The sequence below is a fragment of the Gorilla gorilla genome, chromosome 8 (assembly GCF_029281585.2).
Source record: "Gorilla gorilla gorilla isolate KB3781 chromosome 8, NHGRI_mGorGor1-v2.1_pri, whole genome shotgun sequence".
In the NCBI taxonomy this organism is placed as follows: Eukaryota; Metazoa; Chordata; class Mammalia; order Primates; family Hominidae; genus Gorilla; species Gorilla gorilla.
In genome coordinates, this window is record NC_073232.2 from 128,771,884 (window position 1) to 128,793,064 (window position 21,181).

A 21,181-nucleotide genomic window follows, 5' to 3' on the forward strand; every position below is an offset into this window, starting at 1 on the left:
GTTCCAGTAGAATGGGCTGAGAAGAGAAAGAAAATTCTTTGGCAATGATTAACTCATGAATTAAAATTCCTCTCTGGTTGGTTTCTTTCCCCTTTCAATTATTTTCAAATAATCATATGAAGAATTGCATTTTTTCAGTTTGTTATTAAGCATACAGTAATTTCAGAATTCAGAATAAAAGATCTGTTTAGCTCTATATGTAAAAAGTCACATTTGGCCATTTGCAAGGGAATGATCTACTGACAGATACTATATTGATCTGTATCTATGTGTGCTGGGCATTCTTAGCATATATCCCTGCAGGAGAAGAAGAATGACTCACTTTGCCTCTAAATGATTATAAAAGCATACATCTTCTTGCCCAATTGGTTTCCTAGATTTTTCTGGATTAATTGTCACATTATGGCAAATAAAAACTTGGCTATAGAAAGTATACATACTATATATATGCCACACAATACAAAGGAAATAGACAAAAGAAGACACAGGACTTCCATTTTTAAAAGTCATAAAAATGCCTGGAAAAATAAATAATTTTCCTTTAAAATATTATTAAACTATTTATTCTGGAAAATTAAAATGTGACCCATAATGTGTATTTTTAAATGTAGTTTTTCACCACATTCACTGAAACTAAAGTTGTATTTTTGCATGAATATGTGCAGCACTGTTCAAATACAACCCTGAAAATTTTATTTCCATTAAAGGATCCAGGAAGTCATACTTCCCATGTGTTTTTAACCCTTTCTCTCCCTTTCCTTCTTGTTTCCTTATATCTAGGTTGGAGGCACAAATTGTCTGTTAAACTCAGTGGAAGCGAAGTCACTCAAGGAACTGTCTTTCTTCGTGTAGGCGGGGCAATTGGGAAAACTGGGGAGTTTGCCATTGTCAGGTAGGCCGAGGGAGAAACTGACCCTTTGCACAGTGCTGGGGCCTCAGTAACACTCAGTGAGACTGGCTCAGTAAGCTGTTTAGTCTTCTCTTTTCCTATAATTCCATAGGCTACCATGGTATCTTTGATTTTTCTTTTTACTTCATGTTTTCCAAATATAAAGTAGAAATCATAATATGTATTTTCTCTACAGTTCCAACTAGAAACAGAAAATGTTAGGAAATGATAACATGAAAATACAGATCTAGATAATAGAGCAAGTGGAAAAAAACTGACGGTATTCAAGATATATTTTTAATCCCATTCACTTAATATTATACAAATATAAGCATATATTTTTATTTGTGTCAGTAACAAATAAGACATTTATATAAATTGCTAAATTTCTAATAAGCTGTCTAAGCATTACCCACAGATACAGGACATGCGTTAGAATAGTCAGAGGTTAAAAATAATCCACTTCAGATGTTCATTTTGTATCTTTTGCTAAAGCCTCCTTTTATCTTGAAATTTTCTTAATCTTTTATTTGTTCAGCCTTAGCATTTTTGTATTATGTTCATGTCCATTATTTTATTCTGTAATTTATGTCAGAATTAACATTATACCTACTAATTAGATGCAACCTTTTCTGCAAACAGATGAATGTATTAGGTGTTTTATCTCTGTGATTTCCATCATCCTCAAACACTGGGCACAGGTACGAAAAGCAGAGATTTTGTGGTTATTTTGTCAGTTGAGAGATGCATCCGTTTTATCACTGGCAGAGTTTCTGCAGGTCATCTTGCCTTGGTCCAACTGCCTGTAAATATAAGCTCAGTGAATGATGATCTGGATCCTGACTGGTGCATAGGCTCCAGCCTACCCTTCTTCTAACCATGTCTCCCACCATTTGACTTTATTCCACCTTCAGTTCAGCGAGGCTACACTGTTTGCACTACCCAGTACTGAATAGATCCTACCCTTACCTTTCTGCAGGACTTCACCCATGCTGTTTCTTTGCTGCAGATACTTTTTCCTGTCTGCTATTTTGTTTCTACCTCTTCTTCATGGCTCCATCAAGCCTCCCTCTGAGAGCAGTTCAGCATAATCATGTGCCTGTTGTTTTGAGGCTCACAGGACGCTGGGTAAAGCTGTGTGATTTGTGCCCTGCACAGAGGCATCTAACCTGGGGCAGCTGGAGATGAATATGCAGTTTCTGCCTCTTTTAAGATTTGTGAGAGCGTTTCCACATCTCTGTTCTTTTGATAACGGCCAAAGAAGCTGTTTGTAATGCTGTTGCGTAGTTACCCAATCCTCTTTTAAGAATAAGTAAGCATTGAAGGTTCACAGCAGATTTGTCATCTTGAAATGAAGTCAGCTAGCTAAATTTGTATGCTGGTTTAGTTCTATTCTTCAAACAAGTTTTATAAGTCCAGCTTCTCCATGCTCATGGATAGGCAGAATCAATATTATTAAAATGGCAATATCAATAACATGAAAAGACAGATCTAGATAATTGAGCAAGTGGAAACAAAATGATGGCATATAAGGTATATTTTTAATCCCATCCATTTAATACTATACAAATATAAGCATATATTTTTACTTGTGCAACTCACAAATAAATAAGAACATTATATAAGTTGCTAAATTTCTTTTTCTTTCTTTCTTTCTTTTTTTTGAGTTGGAGTCTCACTCTGTCACCCAGGCTGGAGTGTAGTGGCATGATCTCACCTCACTGCAACTTCCCCTTCCCGGGTTCAAATGATTATCCTGCCTCAGCCTCCTGGGTAACTGAGATTACAGGTGCCCACCACCATGCCTGGCTAATTTTTGTATTTTTAGTAGAGACGGGGTTCACCATGTTTGCCAGGCTGATCTCGAACTCCTAGCATCAAGTGATCCGCCCACCTCGGCCTCCCAAAATACTGGTATTACAGGCCTGAGCCACCGCACCTGGCCAAATTGCTAAATTTCTAATAGGCTATCTACTGCCCAAAGCAATTTATAGATTCAATGCTATCTATATTAAACTACCATTGAGTTTCTTCACAGAACTAGATGAAACTATTTTAAAATTCATATGGAACCAAAAAAAAAAAAAAAAAAAAGATCCCAAATAGCCAAGGCAATCCTAAGCAAAAAGAACAAAGCTGGAGGCATCATGCTACCCAACTTCAAACTACACTACAGGGCTACAGTAACCAAAACAGCATGGTACTGCTACAAAAACAGACACATAGACCAACGGAATAGAGAATAGAGAATCCAGAAATAAGGCCGCATACCTATAGCTATCTGATCTTTGACAAACCTGTCAAAAACAAGCAATGGGGAAAGAATCCCCTATTTAATAAATGGTGCTGGGATACCTGGCTAGCCATATGCCGAAGACTGAAACTGGACCTCTTGCTTACACCATATATTACAAGAATTAACTCAAGATAGATTAAAGACTTAAATGTAAAACCCAGAACTATAAAAACCCTGGAAAACAATTTAGGTAATACCACTCAGGACATAGGCACAGGCAAAGATTTCATGATGAAGATGCCAAAAGCAATTGCAACGAAAGCAAAAATTAACAAATGGGATCTAATTAAACTAAAGAGCTTCAACACAGCAAAAGAAACTATCAACAGAGTGAACAGACAACCTACAGAATGGGAGAAAACTTTGGCAACCTATCCATCTGATAAACGTCTAATATCCCACATCTGTAAGGAACTTAAACAAATTTACAAGGCAAAAACAAACAACTACATTACCAAGCGGGCAAAGGACATCAACAGACACTTTTCAAAAGAAGACACATGCATGGCCATCAAGCATATGAAAAAAAGCTCAACATCACTGATCATTAGAGAAATGCAAATCAAAACTACAATAAGATACCATCTCACACCAGTCAGAATGGCTATTATTAAAAGTCAAAAAATAACATGCTGGTGAGGTTTTGGAGAAAAAGGAACACTTATACACTGCTGGTTGGAATGTAAATTTGTTCAACCATTGTGGAAGGCCTCAAAGACATAAAGACAGAAATATCATTTGACCCAGCAATCGCATTACTGATTATATACCCAAAGGAATAGAAATTGTTCTATTGTAAAGACACATGCATGTATATGTTCATGCAGCACTATTCACAACAGCAAACACATGGAATCAACCCATGTGCCCATCAATGACAGACTGGATAAAGAAAATGTGGTACCTATATACCATGGAATACTATGCAGCCATAAAAAAGAATGAGATCATGTCCTTTGCAGGAACATGGATGGAGCTGGAGGCCATTATCCTTAGCAAACTAATGCAGGAACAGGAAACCAAATACTGAATGTTCTCACTTATAAGTGGGAGCTAAATGATGAGAACACATGGACACACAGAAGGAAACAACACACACCAGGACCTATCAGAGGGTGAAGGGTGGGAGGAGGGAGAGGATCAGGAAAAATAACTAATGGGTACTAGGCTTAATGTCTGGGTGATGAAGTAATCTGTACAACAGACACATGTTTACCTATGTACCTGCACATGTACCCCTGACCTTAAGTGTTTAAAAAAAATGTCCAGCTTCACCATAGGTTATATCTTAGCTAATTGGGCTTCTAGTGACATAAAGGGCTGCAATGTATGGGCACTGAGTGAAGATAGTTCTTGGAATAACAGAAAGATTACCCTTAAGAACTTGGAAGAACAGTTTCCTCTGGTAATTAAATCAATTAATTCTACTAGTAATATAATAAGACAGACCCTAGGAATAGCAATATTCATTCGTTAATTCATTCAGCAAATATGTAGGTGCCTACACTGTACCAGGAACTGTTCTAATTGCTGGGGATGCAGACACAGGTCCGTCTTTCACAGAGCTTATATTTGCAGTTTGAGTAGACAAATGATACATTAACAGAAGAATAGTTATAAGTTATGAAGAAATAAGGAAAGGTGATACAGTATGGAGCAACATGGGGACAAATTTAGATTGGATTGTAGCTTAATCATTTACTAACTATAGTTTAACTTATGTTACCCACACAACAAAAAAAGGGACTGTTTCATCAGAAGGAGAATATTAGCAATAGCCATAGGAAATGGGAGTCAGGAAGCTCTTATGGGTAAGAGATGTTGGTTTGGGTGCCACGACCAATCTGGGTCACAGTGGAGAATTTTTGCATGATGGGGAAAAAACATGTCATTGGTTTCACTTTGCCTTGGATGAAACATACCTTATGCCTTGAGATATGGCACCTCTCTCTGCTCTATTGCCGTGATCAACAAAATGTCTTTTGATCACTAGTTTAGTTACCCAATTCCTTTTATATGGTTAAAGAAGGTACCAGAGAAAGGGCACGGGAGCATTCTGGTTAATCGAAGGGAGGTATTTCCACACTGTGAATTGGTGAACAGGCTCCTGGTTTGTAGATAAGTCTTGTGTACATTTAGTCCACTATTGAGAGTTTCTTGATTTCCTGGTGTCAGTATAATCTGGTTTCTGATACTACAAAGCCAAGACCAGATCTTTCACTATGGAGAAATCACAATAATGCCTCTCTAGGTATTCTCTAAAAATCACCTAGCCAAGCTTTCCATTTACTTCACCCTTCTTTCAAACTTCAGAACCATGCTATTCTGAGATGCTGATCAATACACATGGAAAGAATAAATCTCCTACAAGCAAATGCTAGCAAATACAAGTTTCTCTTCCATAGTGCATACACAGATGTGTTTTCTTTCATTCAGTGTTGTGAATACCCAGTGCAAACTTATGAGTCTTATTTTTGTTTACAGTGGAAAACTTGAGCCAGGCATGACTTACACAAAATTAATCGATGCAGATGTTAACGTTGGAAACATTACAAGTGTTCAGTTCATCTGGAAAAAACATTTGTTTGAAGATTCTCAGAATAAGTTGGGAGCAGAAATGGTGATAAATACTTCTGGGAAATATGGATATAAGTAAGTATTGCTTTTTCCTTTTAATTTTCATAGTTTACATTTTATAAATGGTGTTTAAACCCAGAGATAATTTGAAATGTGCAAGTAGCATAAAAATTTATAGACTTTGAAATTTTGCAATTAAAGAAAGGGAAAATTTAAGAAACCAATGCTATATGTGCAGAAGTGTTAGAAAATAATAATTACTCATTAAATCGGGGGATCTACCATGTCTTTTTCTTCCCTGGCATCAGGTTAAAATTCCGTTTTTTTTCCTTAAAAACTTTCAGATCTACCTTCTGTAGCCAAGACATTATGGGACCTAATATTCTCCAGAACCTGAAACCGTGCTAATCTCAGATACAGTCTTGATGGATTTCTTTAGTAGGAGCAATGAAGAAAAGTGTCTCCTTCCACCTGGCATCCAGACCAAATTTGACCCTTGTAAATGACTTAGTCATTTACAAGGGTCTTACTCAGAGTCAAGTACAGGTTTGCTTTTTTTCTGTGTAGAATGTTCATCTAACTGCACCTTAAAAACACACTGAACCATGGGACAAAAGATAATTCCTATGATCTGTAGGAATCTGGATATCATTGACAAAATAGAGCTGTTTTGGAATTTTCCTGAATAAGAGGAGGTGATGCAAATGTATGTTGAGTGTATAAACTCACTGGACAAAAGTAAGCCTCTGGTTTGCTGAGTTTTTGAAGTACATTTTCAGATATAATAATCATTGTTCTAAAATTATATAAAACTATTTGTTATGTTGTTAAATCTTGCTGAGACAAATTATGACTATAGTGCATGATATATAGTAGATTATAACCTTGTGGGTTGATGTGTCTATCTAGTAATAATAAAAACTAATGAGATGGCACTAGTATTTCCAAGGTGTTCCTCGGTGTTCAGGGTGTGCACAAGAGAGATTTTGGAGCTTATCTGTTATGTGTTCATCAGTTAGCAATGGGACCTGAAGTTCAACAACCCAGGGTATAGCCCCCTTCCTCCAAAGTCCCTGCCACAGGAGAATTACTCCTCTCCCTGGGTCTTGAAGGCTCTATGGTGAATTTGTATTTAGCCTCAAGGCAGCATTTCATTTGTAAAGCACTTGGGTAACCCTTTGTTCTTGCAATAACAATATTATAATATTTAAATGTGTCCATTGTGTTTCTTTTTTCTTTATGTTGCTTCAATTTCTTCCAAGTCGGTTGTCCTTAGCCAGCGAAAGGGAGACATTTCATGTTTTCATTTGCTCTGTTTTCTATCACTAGGCTCAGTGTTTAGCCTATAGGTCTGCGCTATAAATATTGTTGGAAGGAAATGATGACAGATACTCTGCAGAGGGTTTCTCGATTCTCCTTGGTGCCTCGCTGCCAGCTGAACCTTCAGAAGGACTCGTGGGTGTACATAAATAAATCTGTGCTGTGGTGGAAAGCAGAGAAGCATGTGGGATGACTCTCCCATTTTGCAAGGAAGGGATGGAAGATTGCTGGGGAGAAGGAGGAAAGCGGGTTCAGGGACATTTGGCATGATCTAGCGGTGTGTACTGCTCTCACTGGTGGGCTGCACATATTCACACCTAGGCCAACCTAGGAGCAGAGTGCCTATGAGTTAGCTCAGTAGAAGGGACTGAGCCGTACTGAGTAATTGTGTCGCAGTCCAGCATTCATTAGCAAGCTGGTGGTGGAGTCAGCACAGACCCTGGGGAGAGAAGTCTTCCTGAGAGCAGCTGTCCCGAGCCTGCGCAGGTCCCAAGGCGGAGGAAGAGTTATGGATCCGGCCGTGGCCTTAGGCAACGTTGAGTACTAGCTGCCTCCTCGCCCAGGAGATCTCTAGGCTGGCTCCTTCAAGGTTTGAAAAGACTAATGGGAGTCAATTAACTTCTGAGAACCCTATTTTAATAAAGTATAGACTTACTGTCCTATAGTTCTTAATATCTGTCCCCTTTTTTGCATTATAAGAATGTATGAGGATGAAAAATAGTGCATGAACTATCTAGGCAAAGGAATTCCAAAAGTTCAAGGTGACGCCGTTATTTTGTGTGTGTGCTTTTCCCTAAGGAAGCACTAAAAAAAAAATGATTCCCTTTCCCTCTGAGTGCCCTGCATTATTGTAGCAAGCAATTGTGGCCTACTACTGTTTGGGCAAGGAGTGTTAGGGAATTGTTCTGCTTCCTAGATGAATGCTGAAAATGCAGTCCAATTACCCATTACTCCCTCCACTCTCTGTGACTATTGACCCACACTCATGCCTTGTCATCATATCACTCAAAAATGCGCACCTCCAAACTCGCCAAGCAGAATGTCCTCTTTGACCACAGTTGCCTCCCCTTCCGGCTTGCTGACTTTTTTTTGTTTTTTTTTTTTTTAACTGTTAGGCAAAATCTTAACCTTGAATACTTTCAGATTTCTTTTCTCTGGGCCAGCACCTGAAGTGCTGTTGGGACAGTGGTACCACAGAGAAGACAGATGTAATTAGAATGTATATGATATGATGTATATTGTGATCAGCACTGTCCTGAAATGCGTTTCTTTTGACACCTCCTGCCCCAAACTCTTCTCCTACTCCTACTTTATATAGAAAATAGATGCCATGATCAGATAGCAATCTCTACTCTTTTTTTTTTTTTCTCTGTCGCCCGGGCTGGAGTGCAGTGGCACGATCTCTGCTCACTGCAAGCTCCACCTCCCGGGTTCATGCCATTCTCCTGCCTCAGCCTCCCCAGGTGCCCGCCACCAAGCCCAGCTAATTTTTTTGTATTTTTAGTAGAGACAGGGTTTCACCATGTTAGCCAGGATGGTCTTGATCTCTGGACCTCGTGATCCGCCCGCCTCGGCCTCCCAAAGTGCTGGGATTACAGGCTTGAACCACCGCGCCCAGCCAGCAATCTCTACTCTTTTTGATCCAAACACATCAACTACCTACATCTGCATCCATTCTATCCTTTTTCTTTCTAATAAGGAAGCTGCCTCTTCTTTCCCAGGCTAATCCCTGCCTCTGTGCAGTGGCCTCCACCCTCTCCTGCTTTCTTGGGAACACTGCCCTGTGGGTTACTTTTTCTTTCTTTTGTATATTCAACTTCTCATTGCATCCGGTTTTTAAAATCTGAAGTCCCTGCCATTACAAAATAAAATAAAATAAATCCTTCCCCATCCTAAATTCCTCTCTGCTCCCATCTGACTTTAGAACAGCTCTCACCCAGATTTCCAATGACTACCAGTCACAAAGTCAAATGGGAAATTCTACTTATTTGCTCCATCCCATAGCAGAGTTCAACACTGTTGTCAACTCCCTCCCACTCTCTCTCTTTTTAAAAATTTTTTTAAAAAAAAATTATTTTTGGCCAGGCACGGTGGCTCACACCTGTAATCCCAGCACTTTGGGAGGCCGAGGTGGGCGGATCATGAGGTCAGGAGATCGAGACCATCCTGGCTAACACAGTGAAACCCCATCTGTGCTAAAAATACAAAAAATTAGGCATGGTTGCGGGCGCCTGTAGTCCCAGCTACTCAGGAGGCTGAGGCAGGGGAATGGTGTGAACCCCGGGAGGCGGAGTTTGCAGTGAGCCAAGATCGCGCCACTGCCACCGCACTCCAGCCTGGGCAACAGAGCGAGACTCCATCTCAAAAAATAAAAAAATTATTTGTAGAAACTTTTAAATATTCACAACAGCAAAGAAAGCAGTAAACTAGCACCCCCAGGTGCCTGTCAACCAGTTTAACAATTTTCATATATTGCCAATCCTATTTTATGAGTGTGCACACAAACACACTTCCTATTTTTGTTGTGTTTGTTTTTGCTCGAGTATTTTAAGCCAAATCCTAGACATAATGCTGTTTCTCCCATTTATACTTTAGTATGTATCTGTAAACGATAAACTTGCTTACCTGTCAGGCCTCTGAGCCCAAGCTAAGCCATCATATCCCCTGTGACCTGCACGTACACATCCAGATGGCCGGTTCCTGCCTTAACTGATGACATTCCACCACAAAAGAAGTGAAAATGGCCTGTTCCTGCTTTAACTGATGACATTGTCTTGTGAAATTCCTTCTCCTGGCTCATCCTGGCTCAAAAGTTCCCCTACTGAGCACCTTGTGACCCCCACTCTGCCCGCCAGAGAACAACCCCCCTTTGACTGTAACTTTCCTTCACCTACCCAAATCCTATAAAACGGTCCCACCCCTATCTCCCTTCTCTGACTCTCTTTTCGGACTCAGCCCACCTGCACCCAGGTGATTAAAAGCTTTATTGCTCACACAAAGCCTGTTTGATGGTCTCTTTACATGGACGCGCATGAAATTTGGTGCCGTGACTCGGATTGGGGGACCTCCCTTAGGAGATCAATCCCCTGTCCTCCTGCTGTTTGCTCCATGAGAAAGATCCACCTACGACCTCAGGTCCTCAGACCCACCAGCCCAAGAAACATCTCACCAATTTCAAATCCGGTAAGCGGCCTCTTTTTACTCTCTTCTCCAACCTCCCTCATTATCCCTCAACCTCTTTCTCCTTTCAGTCTTGGCGCCACACTTCAATCTCTCCCTTCTCTTAATTTCAATTCCTTTCATTTTCTGGTAGAGACAAAGGAGATACGTTTTATCCGTGGACCCAAAACTCCGGTGCCGGTCACGGACTAGGGAAGGCAGCCTTCCCTTGGTGTTTAATCATTGCAGGGATGCCTCTCTGATTATTCACCCAGGTTTCAGAGGTGTCAGACCACGCAGGGACGCCTGCCTTGGTCCTTCACCCTTAGCAGCAAGTCCCGCTTTTCTGGGGAAGGGGCAAGTACCCCAACCCCTTCTCTCCATGTCTCTACCCCTTCTTCGCCTTTCTGTGGGGCAAGAAACCCCAACCCCCTCTCCTTCACCCTTAGCGGCAAGTCCCGCTTTTCTAGGGGAGGGGCACATACCCCAACCCCTTATATCTCTGCACGCTGATCCCTTATTTCCGTGCCCCAACCCCTTATATCTCTGTGCCCCGATCCCTTATTTCCATGCCCCAACCTTGTATCTCTATGCCCCGACCCCTTTCCCGCTTTTCTGGAGGGTAAGAACCCCCAAACCCCTTCCCTCCGTGTCTCTACTTTCTCTTTTCTCTGGGCTTGCTTCCTTCACTATGGGCAACCTTTTACCCTCCATTCCTCCTTCTTCTCCCTTAGCCTGTGTTCTTAAGAACTTAAAACCTCTTCAACTCTCACCTGACCTAAAATCTAAGCAACTTATTTTCTTCTGCAATGCCCCTTGATCCCAGTGCAAACTCGACAGTAGTTCCAAATAGCCGGAAAATGGCACTTTCAATTTTTCCATCCTACAAGATCTAAATAATTCTTGTCATAAAATGGGCAAATGGTCTGAGGTGCCTGACGTCCAGGCATTCTTTTACACATCGGTCCCTCTCTAGTCTCTGTTCCCAATGCAACTCGTCCCAAATCTTCCTTCTTTCCGTCCCACCTGTCCCCTCAGTCCCAACCCCAAGCATCGCTGAGTCTTTCTAATCTTCCTTTTCTACAGACCCATCTGACCTCTCCCCTCCTCCCCAGGCTGCTCCTCGCCAGGCCGAGGTAGGTCCCAATTCTTCCTCAGCCTCCGCTCCTCCACCCTATAATCCTTTTATCACCTCCCCTCCTCACACCGGGTCCGGCTTACAGTTTCGTTCCACGACTAGCCCTCCCCCACCTGCCCAGCAATTTACTCTTAAAAAGGTGGCTGAAGCTAAAGGCATAGTCAAGGTTAATGCTCCTTTTTCTTTATCAGACCTCTCCCAAATCAGTGAGTGTTTATTAGGCTCTTTCATCCAATATGAAAAACCCAGCCCAGTTCATGACGCGTTTGGCAGCAACCCTGAAACACTTACAGCCCTAGACCCTAAAAGGTCAAAAGGCCGTCTTATTCTCAATATACATTTTATTACCCAATCTGCTCCCAACATTAAATAAAACTCCAAAAATTAAATTCCGGCCCTCAAACCCCAAAACAGGATTTAATTAACCTCGCCTTCAAGATGTACAATAATAGAAAAAAGTTGCAATTCCTTGCCTCCACTGTGAGACAAACCCCAGCCACATCTCCAGCACACAAGAACTTCCAAACACCTGAACTGCAGCGGCCAGGCATTCCTCCAGAAGCTCCTCCCCCAGGAGCTTGCTACAAGTGCCAGAAATCTGGTCACCAGGCCAAGGAATGCCTGCAGCCCAGGATTCCTCCTAAGCCGCGTCCCATGAAATTGGACTGTCCAACTCACCTGGCAGCCACTCCCAGAGCCCCTGGAACTCTGGCCCAAGGCTCTCTGACTCCTTCCCAGATCTTCTTGGCTTAGCGGCTGAAGATCGATGCTGCCCGATCGCCTCGGAAGCCCCCTAGACCACGGACGCCGAGCTTCGGGTAACTCTCACAGTGGAGGGTAAGTCTGTCCCCTTCTTAATCAATACCGAGGCTACTCACTCCACATTACCTTATTTTCAAGGGCCTGTTTCCCTTGCCTCCATAACTGTTGTGGGTATTGACGGCCAGGCTTCTAAACCTCTTAAAACTCCCCAACTCTGGTGCCAACTTAAACAATACTCTTTTAAGCACTGCTTTTCAGTTATCCCCACCTGCCCAGTTCCCTTATTAGGCCGAGACACTTTAACTAAATTATCTGCTTCCCTGACTATTCCTGGACTACAGCTACATCTCATTGCTGCCCTTCTTCCCAATCCAAAGCCTCCTTTGCGTCCTCCTCTTATATCCCCCCACCTTAACCCACAAGTATAAGATACCTCTACTCCCTCCTTGGTGACCGATCATGCACCCATTACCATCCCATTAAAACCTAATCACCCTTACCCCACTCAACTCCAATATCCCATCCCACAGCATGCTTTAAAAGGATTAAAGCCTGTTGTCACTCACCTGTTACAGCATGGCCTTTTAAAGCCTATAAACTCTCCTTACAATTCCCCCATTTTACCTGTCCTAAAACCAGACAAGACTTACAGATTAGTTCAGGATCTGCGCCTTATCAACCAAATTGTTTTGCCTATCCACCCTGTGGTGCCCAACCCGTACACTCTTTTGTCCTCAATACCTTCCTCCACCACTCACTATTCCATTCTTGATCTTAAAGATGCTTTTTTCACTATCCCCCTGCACCCCTCGTCCCAGCTTCTCTTTGCTTTCACCTGGACTGACCCTGACACCCATCAGTCCCAGCAGCTTACCTGGGCTGTGCTGCCGCAAGGTTTCAGGGACAGTCCTCATTACTACAGCCAAGCTCTTTCTCATGGTTTACTTTCTTTCCACCCCTCCGCTTCTTACCTTATTCAATATATTGATGACCTTCTTCTTTGCAGCCCTTCCTTTGAATCTTCTCAACAAGACACTTCTGCTCTTTCAGCATTTATTCTCCAAAGAATATCGGGTATCCCCCTCCAAAGCTCAAATTTCTTCTCCATCTGTTACCTACCTCGGCATAATTCTTCATAAAAACTCACATGCTCTCCCTGCCGATCATGTCCAATTAATCTCCCAAACCTCAATCCCTTACAAAACAACAACTCCTTTCCTTCCTAGGCATGGTTAGTGCAGTCAGAATTCTTACACAAGAGCCAGGACCACACCCTGTAGCCTTTCTGTCCAAACAACTTGACCTTACTGTTTTAGCCTAGCCATCATGTCTCCGTGCAGTGGCTGCTGCCACCCTAATAGTTTTAGAGGCCCTCAAAATCACAAACTATGCTCAACTTACTCTCTACATTTCTCATAACTTCCAAAATCTATTTTCTTCCTCATACCTGATGCATATACTTTCTGCTCCCAGGCTCCTTCAGCTGTACTCACTCTTTGTTAAGTCCCACAATTACCATTGTTCCTGGCCCGGACTTCAATCTGGCCTCCCACATTATTCCTGATACCACACCTGACCCCCATGACTGTATCTCTCTGATCCACCTGACATTCATCCCATTTCCCCATATTTCCTTCTTTCCTGTTCCTCACCCTGATCACACTTGATTTATTGATGGCAGTTCCACCAGGCCTAATTGCCACACACCAGCAAAGGCAGGCGATGCTATAGTACAAGCCACTAGCCCGCCTCTTAGAACCTCTCATTTTCTTTCCATCGTGGAAATCTATCCTCAAGGAAATAACTTCTCAGTGTTCCATCTGCTATTCTACTACTCCTCAGGGATTATTCAGGCCCCCTCCCTTCCCTACACATCAAGCTCGAGGATTTGCCCCCACCCAGGACTGGCAAATTAGCTTTACTCAACATGCCCCGAGTCAGATAACTAAAATACTTCTTAGTCTAGGTAGACACTTTCACTGGATAGGTAGAGGCCTTTCCTATAGGGTCTGAGAAGGCCACCGCAGTCATTTCTTCCCTTCTGTCAGACATAATTCCTCAGTTTAGCCTTCCCACCTCTATACAGTCTGATAACAGACCAGCCTTTATTAGTCAAATCAGCCAAGCAGTTTTTCAGGCTCTTGGTATTCAGTGAAACCTTTATATCTCTTACGGTCCTCCGTCTTCAGGAAAAGTAGAACGGACTAAAGGTCTTTTAAAAACACACCTCACCAAGCTCAGCCACCAACTTAAAAAGGACTGGACAATACTTTTACCACTTTCCCTTCTCAGAAGTCAGACCTGTCCTCAGAATGCTACAAGGTACAGCCCATTTGAGCTCCTGTATAGACGCTCCTTTTTATTAGGCCCCGGTCTCATTCCAGACACCAGACCAACTTAGACTGTGCCCCAGAAAAACTTGTCATTCCTACTATCTTCTGTCTAGTCATACTCCTATTCACCATTCTCAACTACTCATACATGCCCTGCTCTTGTTTACACTGCCGGTTTACACTGTTTCTCCAAGCCATCACAGCTGATAGCTCCTGGTGCTATCCCCAAACTGCCACTCTTAACTCTTGAAGTAAATAAATAATCTTTGCTGGCAGGACTATGCTGAATCTCCTTAGGCACTCTCTAATCAGATGTCCTGAGTCGTCCCAATTCTTAGACCTTTTATACCTGTTTTTCTCCTTCTCTTATTCCATTTAGTTTTTCAATTCATACAAAACTGTATCCAGGCCATCACCAATAATTCTAAATGACAAATGTTTCTTCTAACAACCCCACAATATCACCCCTTACCACAAAATCTTCCTTCAGCTTAATCTCTCCCACTCTAGGTTCCCACGCCGCCCCTAATCCAGCTCGAAGCAGGCCTGAGAAACATCGCCCATTATCTCTCCATACCATCCCCCAAAATTTTCGCTGTCCAAACACTTTACCACTATTTCGTTTTATTTTTCTTATTAATATAAGAAGACAGGAATGTCAGGCCTCTGAGCCCAAGCTAAGTCATCATATCTCCTGTGACCTGCACGTACACATCCAGATGGCCGGTTCCTGCCTTAACTGATGACATTCCACCACAAAAGAAGTGAAAATGGCCTGTTCCTGCTTTAACTGATGATATTGTTTTGTGAAATTCCTTCTCCTGGCTCATCCTGGCTCAAAAGCTCCCCTACTGAGCACCTTGTGACCCCCACTCTGCCCATCAGAGAACAACCACCCTTTGACTGTAATTTTCCTTTACCTACCCAAATCCTGTAAAACAGCCCTACCCCTATCTCCCTTCGCTGACTCTCTTTTCGGACTCAGCCCGCCTGCACCCAGGTGATTAAGCTTTATTGCTCACACAAAGCCTGTTTGGTGGTCTCTTTACACGCACGTGCATGAAATTACCGTTAACTACAAAATGAATTTCATAAAAATTAACGATAATCATTTTTAAGTGAATTTGAGATTAACTGAAAAATTAAGTCATTTAAAAATATCATTTTATATTGAAGTTGTATTGAAATTTCCCAGATTGTATCAAAAATGGCTTTTGGCAGTTAATTTGTTTAAATTGGGATCCAAGCAAGGTCCACACACTGTGTTTGATTGACGTGTTCCTAAATCTCTTCCTCTGTAGCAGCTTCCCCTCTCGCTTCTTACACACTAATTGTTAAATAAACCAGGTCATTCATCCTATAAAAAGGCTCACATAAAACTGATGGAATTCCCTTGGTATCATTTAAAGTATTTCTCTATCTTGTATATGTACTGTAACTAGTAGTTCGTTTGAGAGGCTTGGTGAGATTCAGGTGTGTCTTCATTAGGCCCTGGGGACTGGCCGCATGCCTGGTAGCCTACAGCCCTGGTAATTTTCACACCTTGCTTACTGCTCTCAAGTTAGCTGCAGATCCCTTTTTTTTTTTTTTCTTAAAGGACTATGTATGTAATAGCATTTTACACATTTGAAAAGGCTATACCAATTCAAATTGTAGGTAAAATAGAGTATCGAATGGCTTGGAACCTGGTTGCTCAATGGCAGGCTAAGAGGAGAAAGGTACCTGGGAGAAGGTTTACAAGGGTTTGTGCTCCAGGATGGGAGGAAAGAAAGGGGCAAATATTATAGTTGTGTAAAGATCCAATTACGTCAGAAGCACTGACCTCTGTACTATGCCTAGGGCAAGGGGAAGTAAAGCAGAAGCTAAAGGAAGATTCTGACACCAGGTTGAGTTGCATGGCTATTTATTTCCCCAGGCTCATCGTTGATGGCAGTGATGGGAGTGAATAATAGAAATTCTCCTGTTCAATACAACCTTCAGATTTTGTTGACTCTGGAACTCTCCAGAACAAGCAGGGGGGCCTTAGGAACAGGAGAATAATAATTCATGCCAAGTTATTGTTTCTCAGTCTTTTAAAACCTAAGCTCATGTTAGATAAACAAAAAATTCTCATGTCCCTCTTGGGGTCTTCTCCACTTGGTAAAAGCAACCTTTTTTTTCATAGACCCCCTGGCCAAGAAGATTTTGTAAATCTTCACTTTCTGTAGATTGTGTAATAAAAATGATAGATGTAGCTTGTGTTGTGTTGTTTTATACTTTTTCCCAAAAATACATACTTATAACACTAGATGGGCTTCTTTATTTTATGCATGCTTTTCTGTGAGTTCTGCCCTGTGGGATTTGAGTGTTATACTCAGGAGAGTAGAGTCTACCAGGTTTTATTCCAATAAGGGAGGCCGAATGTCTATATAGGCAGGGCCAAAGATTTTTGGCAGATGTTTTCTTCCTTATACAGCCTATTTTCTATGTTTGAGTTTTGCAAATATTTAGCCTTCACATACTCATATACTTCTCTTTTCTTTTATAGGCTTTTCTCCCATTCATTTATTTAACAAACGTTTATTGAGTTATCCTTATGTGCCAAGCATTGTGCTAAATAATGAGGCTATATAATAAAAAGATATATAGTCCCTATTCTCAAGGGACACACAGCATTGAAGAGGGCACAGGAGAGGAGATCACTGATTTTAATACTGCATGACAAGGATTATAAAAGAAGCAGGCACAGGGGTGAGAGAAGCACAGAAAAGAACCAGCTTTCTCAGCTAGTCTTAAGACCTTTGCTCTCCACACATTGATCTCCTATGGGAACAATAACTACAGAGAGAGAAAACAGTGGGTTTTCTTTTCTGAATTCTGTGGTTACCACACATATGTTGTCATAAGCAATCTCACTTTGGAATTCAGAGTACTTTATTTTTCTGGAAGCTATGGTCCTGGAGAATAGAACTGACATTTCATTCATCCGTACACACATACAGCTACCCATCAAGGATGTATTGACTGTCATCTGAAACCAGAGAAGCAGTAATTTCCTTGAGGGTGCTAGACCAAGGGAGCAAAGGCCATGCCCAATAGATTTAGGACAAATCCAACCAGACCATGACTAATCCACTCATCTCAGGCTCCTCTCGGACACAGTCCAGTGGCCCTAACTGGGTCAATTGCAGAACAGTGTCCACTGAGCATGAAGACAGATGCAATTACCAAACTTTAATCCATCATTTAGGAATAATCACAGCAAACCTAACATTTAAAATAACTTCAGGCTAGAAACGTGAGTGTGTGAAGGAAGAAAAAAAGTCACTTAAAAATAAAGAAAAGAGCATATTGGCAGCGGGCAATGCTTCCCGACGGTTCATTTATGTCAGACAAGACTCTCACACTCTTTATTCAACTAAGAACTCCGTCCGGCCGGGCGTGGTGGCTCACGTCTGTAATTCCAGCACTTTGGGAGGCCGAGGAGGGCGGATCACGAGGTCAGGAGATCGAGACCATCCTGGCTAACACGGTGAAACCCCGTCTCTACTAAAAATGCAAAAAATTAGCCGGGCGCGGTGGCAGGCGCCTATAGTCCCAGCTACTCGGGAGGCTGAGGCAGGAGAATGGCGTGAACCCGGGAGGCGGAGCTTGCAGTGAGCCGAGATAGCGCCACTGCACTCAGGCCTGGGCGAAAGAGCGAGACTCCGTCTCAAAAAAAAAAAGAACTCAATCCAAGTCGCTATATTGCAAGTGTGGGAAAAGGGAAGAGAGTGATTCTCATCTGGTTTAAAAATGAAAATATATGCATATATATATAGCTTCTGGAGAGCAGAAAGGAATTTAAATTTTATTTCTACAGCAAAACATTTTTAAGTCAACCAATCAGAATTAGACCTTTCATAAGATAAGGGCTACATTCATAGACTATAACATCAATATCTAAAGTCCAGGTGTTTTACCAAAGTCTTTTTAGCATTTGGAAATAGCACTTACAGCAACATTTTTATTATGCATGATGCCATTTACTTTTTCTCTGAAGCTGCAGGGGAAATATGCAACATTTTCTGCCTTATTTACAGAAGTTTCTTTCACCAGCACTTACAAAGGCCCATGAATTTTCGAGGCCAAAAACTGTAATTCCATTGGTTATCACAGAGAGAAAGAAACAGGCCCAAGGCACCCAAAACAAAAAACTTGAAAAAAGAAAAATGCAAAAGACAAACGGAACATTTGGCCGGAAGACAAATGGAACATGTTGATATTTTGTACCAGCAATGCAGATGACATTTTCTGAAATCTTAGAAACAGAAGTTTATTTCTGTTTGAACTTCCACAATATCTTAGAATCTAATATAGTGAATAGAGCATAGAATGGTGAATTAAGAGGATCTGGGATCTAGTTCTGATTCCAGCATCAATGAATGAAGTGGACTTGAGCAAATCTATTCTCCCCTTTAATCTTCAGTGTATCCATCTGTAAAACGAAGATAACATTCATGATTTCTGGGGTTACTTTCTTATTGTGAAATCCTTGAGGAAAATTAGGTTAGAGTATGTGTACAGGAATGACTGGATAGATGGATGAATGAATGAATGAGTCAGTCAATCAATACAAAAGAAGTTTTGGATTTTCATGTGTGGTCATAATTCTCCCCAATCATATGCAGCTATAATTACATATTTTTATGTTTTAGTGATGTTTACTGATTGCACCAAATAAATTCTAATTTTCCAAAAGTTTGATTTGTCTTTTTATTGTGGAAAGCCTTAGTTGACTTTAATAGATTTATTACAGTGCCCTCTAGTGGAAGAATGAGCATATTGTGTCATCCTGCCGCTGCTTAGTAATCAACAAACCTCTATATTTCATACATTTTTAATGAATCAAACCTCTATGCTTCTTGCAGTGAAATTTTCAGTTTTCAAGATCTCACTCGGATTAAAATTCTGGTTTATAACCAATCTTGAAATTTAGCAACAACAACATGTATTAAGGTAGAATATCATTTTTAAAAAAACCCTCTCCTAATTATTGACTGATGCTCTTGGAGTAAGTGTACATTGGGCTATATAAAACATAAAGGACAAACCTCAATGTGTTCTCCAAATGCATGAATTACAACCAGGAAAGAAAGAAGATTCTGATATCCTGAACTCTTTGCTGGTTTGCCATGTATGTTTCTGTCACATGTTCCAGGTGGGACAGGGACAGTACCCGTGGAACACAGAAGAGGAGCACCAGGATGGAGAAACTCTAGCCTCACCGACTGTTTAGGTTGTGAGAGCACACGGGGCACGTGCTGTGGGCGTTCTTCAGCTATCTGTCCTCAGGTTACATGGGAACTTACCATCTTACTCACTGGCCTCGGCTTCAATGTAATTGCTGTTGGTGTAGTAATCAATAGACATTTCTCTCCAGAAATTGAACTTTCCTCTTGGTTGACCAGCAACTGAAAGCATATGAGGGAAATATTTAAGCTCTGCCTACAAACCAATTTCACACAATTAACTGGTCAGTTTTGTTTTTAAAAAGTGACAAAGGCATTTTAGTCAAGCAACAAAGATGATGTTTTAAAGCAGAATTTCTCCAGTTACTGATTTCAATTTTAATATATCAACATACCAGATACCAACATACCAAAATATAACATTGGTTTGTATGTACAGAGAGTGTTATGGAGTAAATAAAAAGCTAAAAAGAGATGTGATAACTTGAATTCCATAGGATTGAATAATTACCTTAATTAGTACCTTCTAGGACAACATCTGACGTGATTAGTTTCTATAACAACTCTTCATGTTAAATTTAGATCACTCCTCATAGCAAAAGGATAATAGAAAGTTCTATGTCAACTGGCTTAAAAAATAAATTTGCATTTTTTAATGTAACTATGGAAAAAAATCCATGAGTAATAAATCTTTGGGGTGCTGAAAATTCTTGCATTGAACAGAGCAAAATCCTGCCATCTCTCTAGCTTTTGTCACCTGAGTAACTCACGTTTCCAGAGGTTCCCTATATCTTTAATTCTAACACTTCATGTTCTTTTTCCCTATTTACATCATTGGCAACAGGATAGGCTCCTACCCCACTGAGGAGGATAGGAGGATAAATGAGAACAGTGGGTGAATCACAGGTGAGCAAAAACAGCGAGCACTGGAAAATGTACGACACTAATATACTCAGTGTAATCCAGGCTAATTTCTAGGAAGGAAGCCCCTTAGGAGAGGGGCTGCCACAGTTTACTTTAATTTAAACTTCTTTTTATTGAAGTGTAATATACATACAACAAAGTGCACAAATCATAAGTGTACAGCTCAATTAATTTTTTATTTTTTTGAGACGGAGTTTCACTCTGTCGCCCAGGCTGGAGTGCAGTGGTGTGATCTCCACTCACTGCAAGCTCCGCCTCCTGGGTTCACGCCATTCTCCTGCCTCAGCCTCCCGAGTAGCTGGGACTACAGTCTTCCTCCACCACGCCCCGCTAATTTTTTGTATTTTTAGTAGAGACGGGGTTTCACCATGTTAGCCAGGATGGTCTGGATCTCCTGACCTCGTGATCCATCCACCTTGGCCTCCCAAAGTGCTAGGATTACAGGGATGAGCCTGTAATGCAATGCAATGCAATGAGCCTGTAATGCAAACGCGCGCGGTTGCATTAAATTTTAATATAAACCTAGGGATGGAATTGCAGATTTATGAAGCATGTACATATTCCCCTTTAGTA

At 41.3% G+C, this 21,181-nt stretch overlaps 1 protein-coding gene across 2 annotated transcripts in view; it reads left to right on the forward strand.

The window, feature by feature from the left end:
• The window catches only part of PNLIPRP3 (pancreatic lipase related protein 3), a 50,139-nt gene extending 43,165 nt beyond the window's left edge, over window positions 1-6,974 (forward strand). The window contains exons 10-12 of one of the 2 annotated variants that reach the window (XM_019034502.4): window positions 781-892; window positions 5,670-5,837; window positions 6,107-6,974. In XM_019034502.4, coding sequence (XP_018890047.3) covers window positions 781-892; window positions 5,670-5,837; window positions 6,107-6,170 — 344 coding nt within the window. In that variant the 3' untranslated portion in view covers window positions 6,171-6,974. The remainder of the gene's footprint in view (window positions 1-780; window positions 893-5,669; window positions 5,838-6,106) is intronic. The other variant, XM_055352250.2, reaches the window with a different exon arrangement.
• Window positions 6,975-21,181: the final 14,207 nt, after the last annotated feature.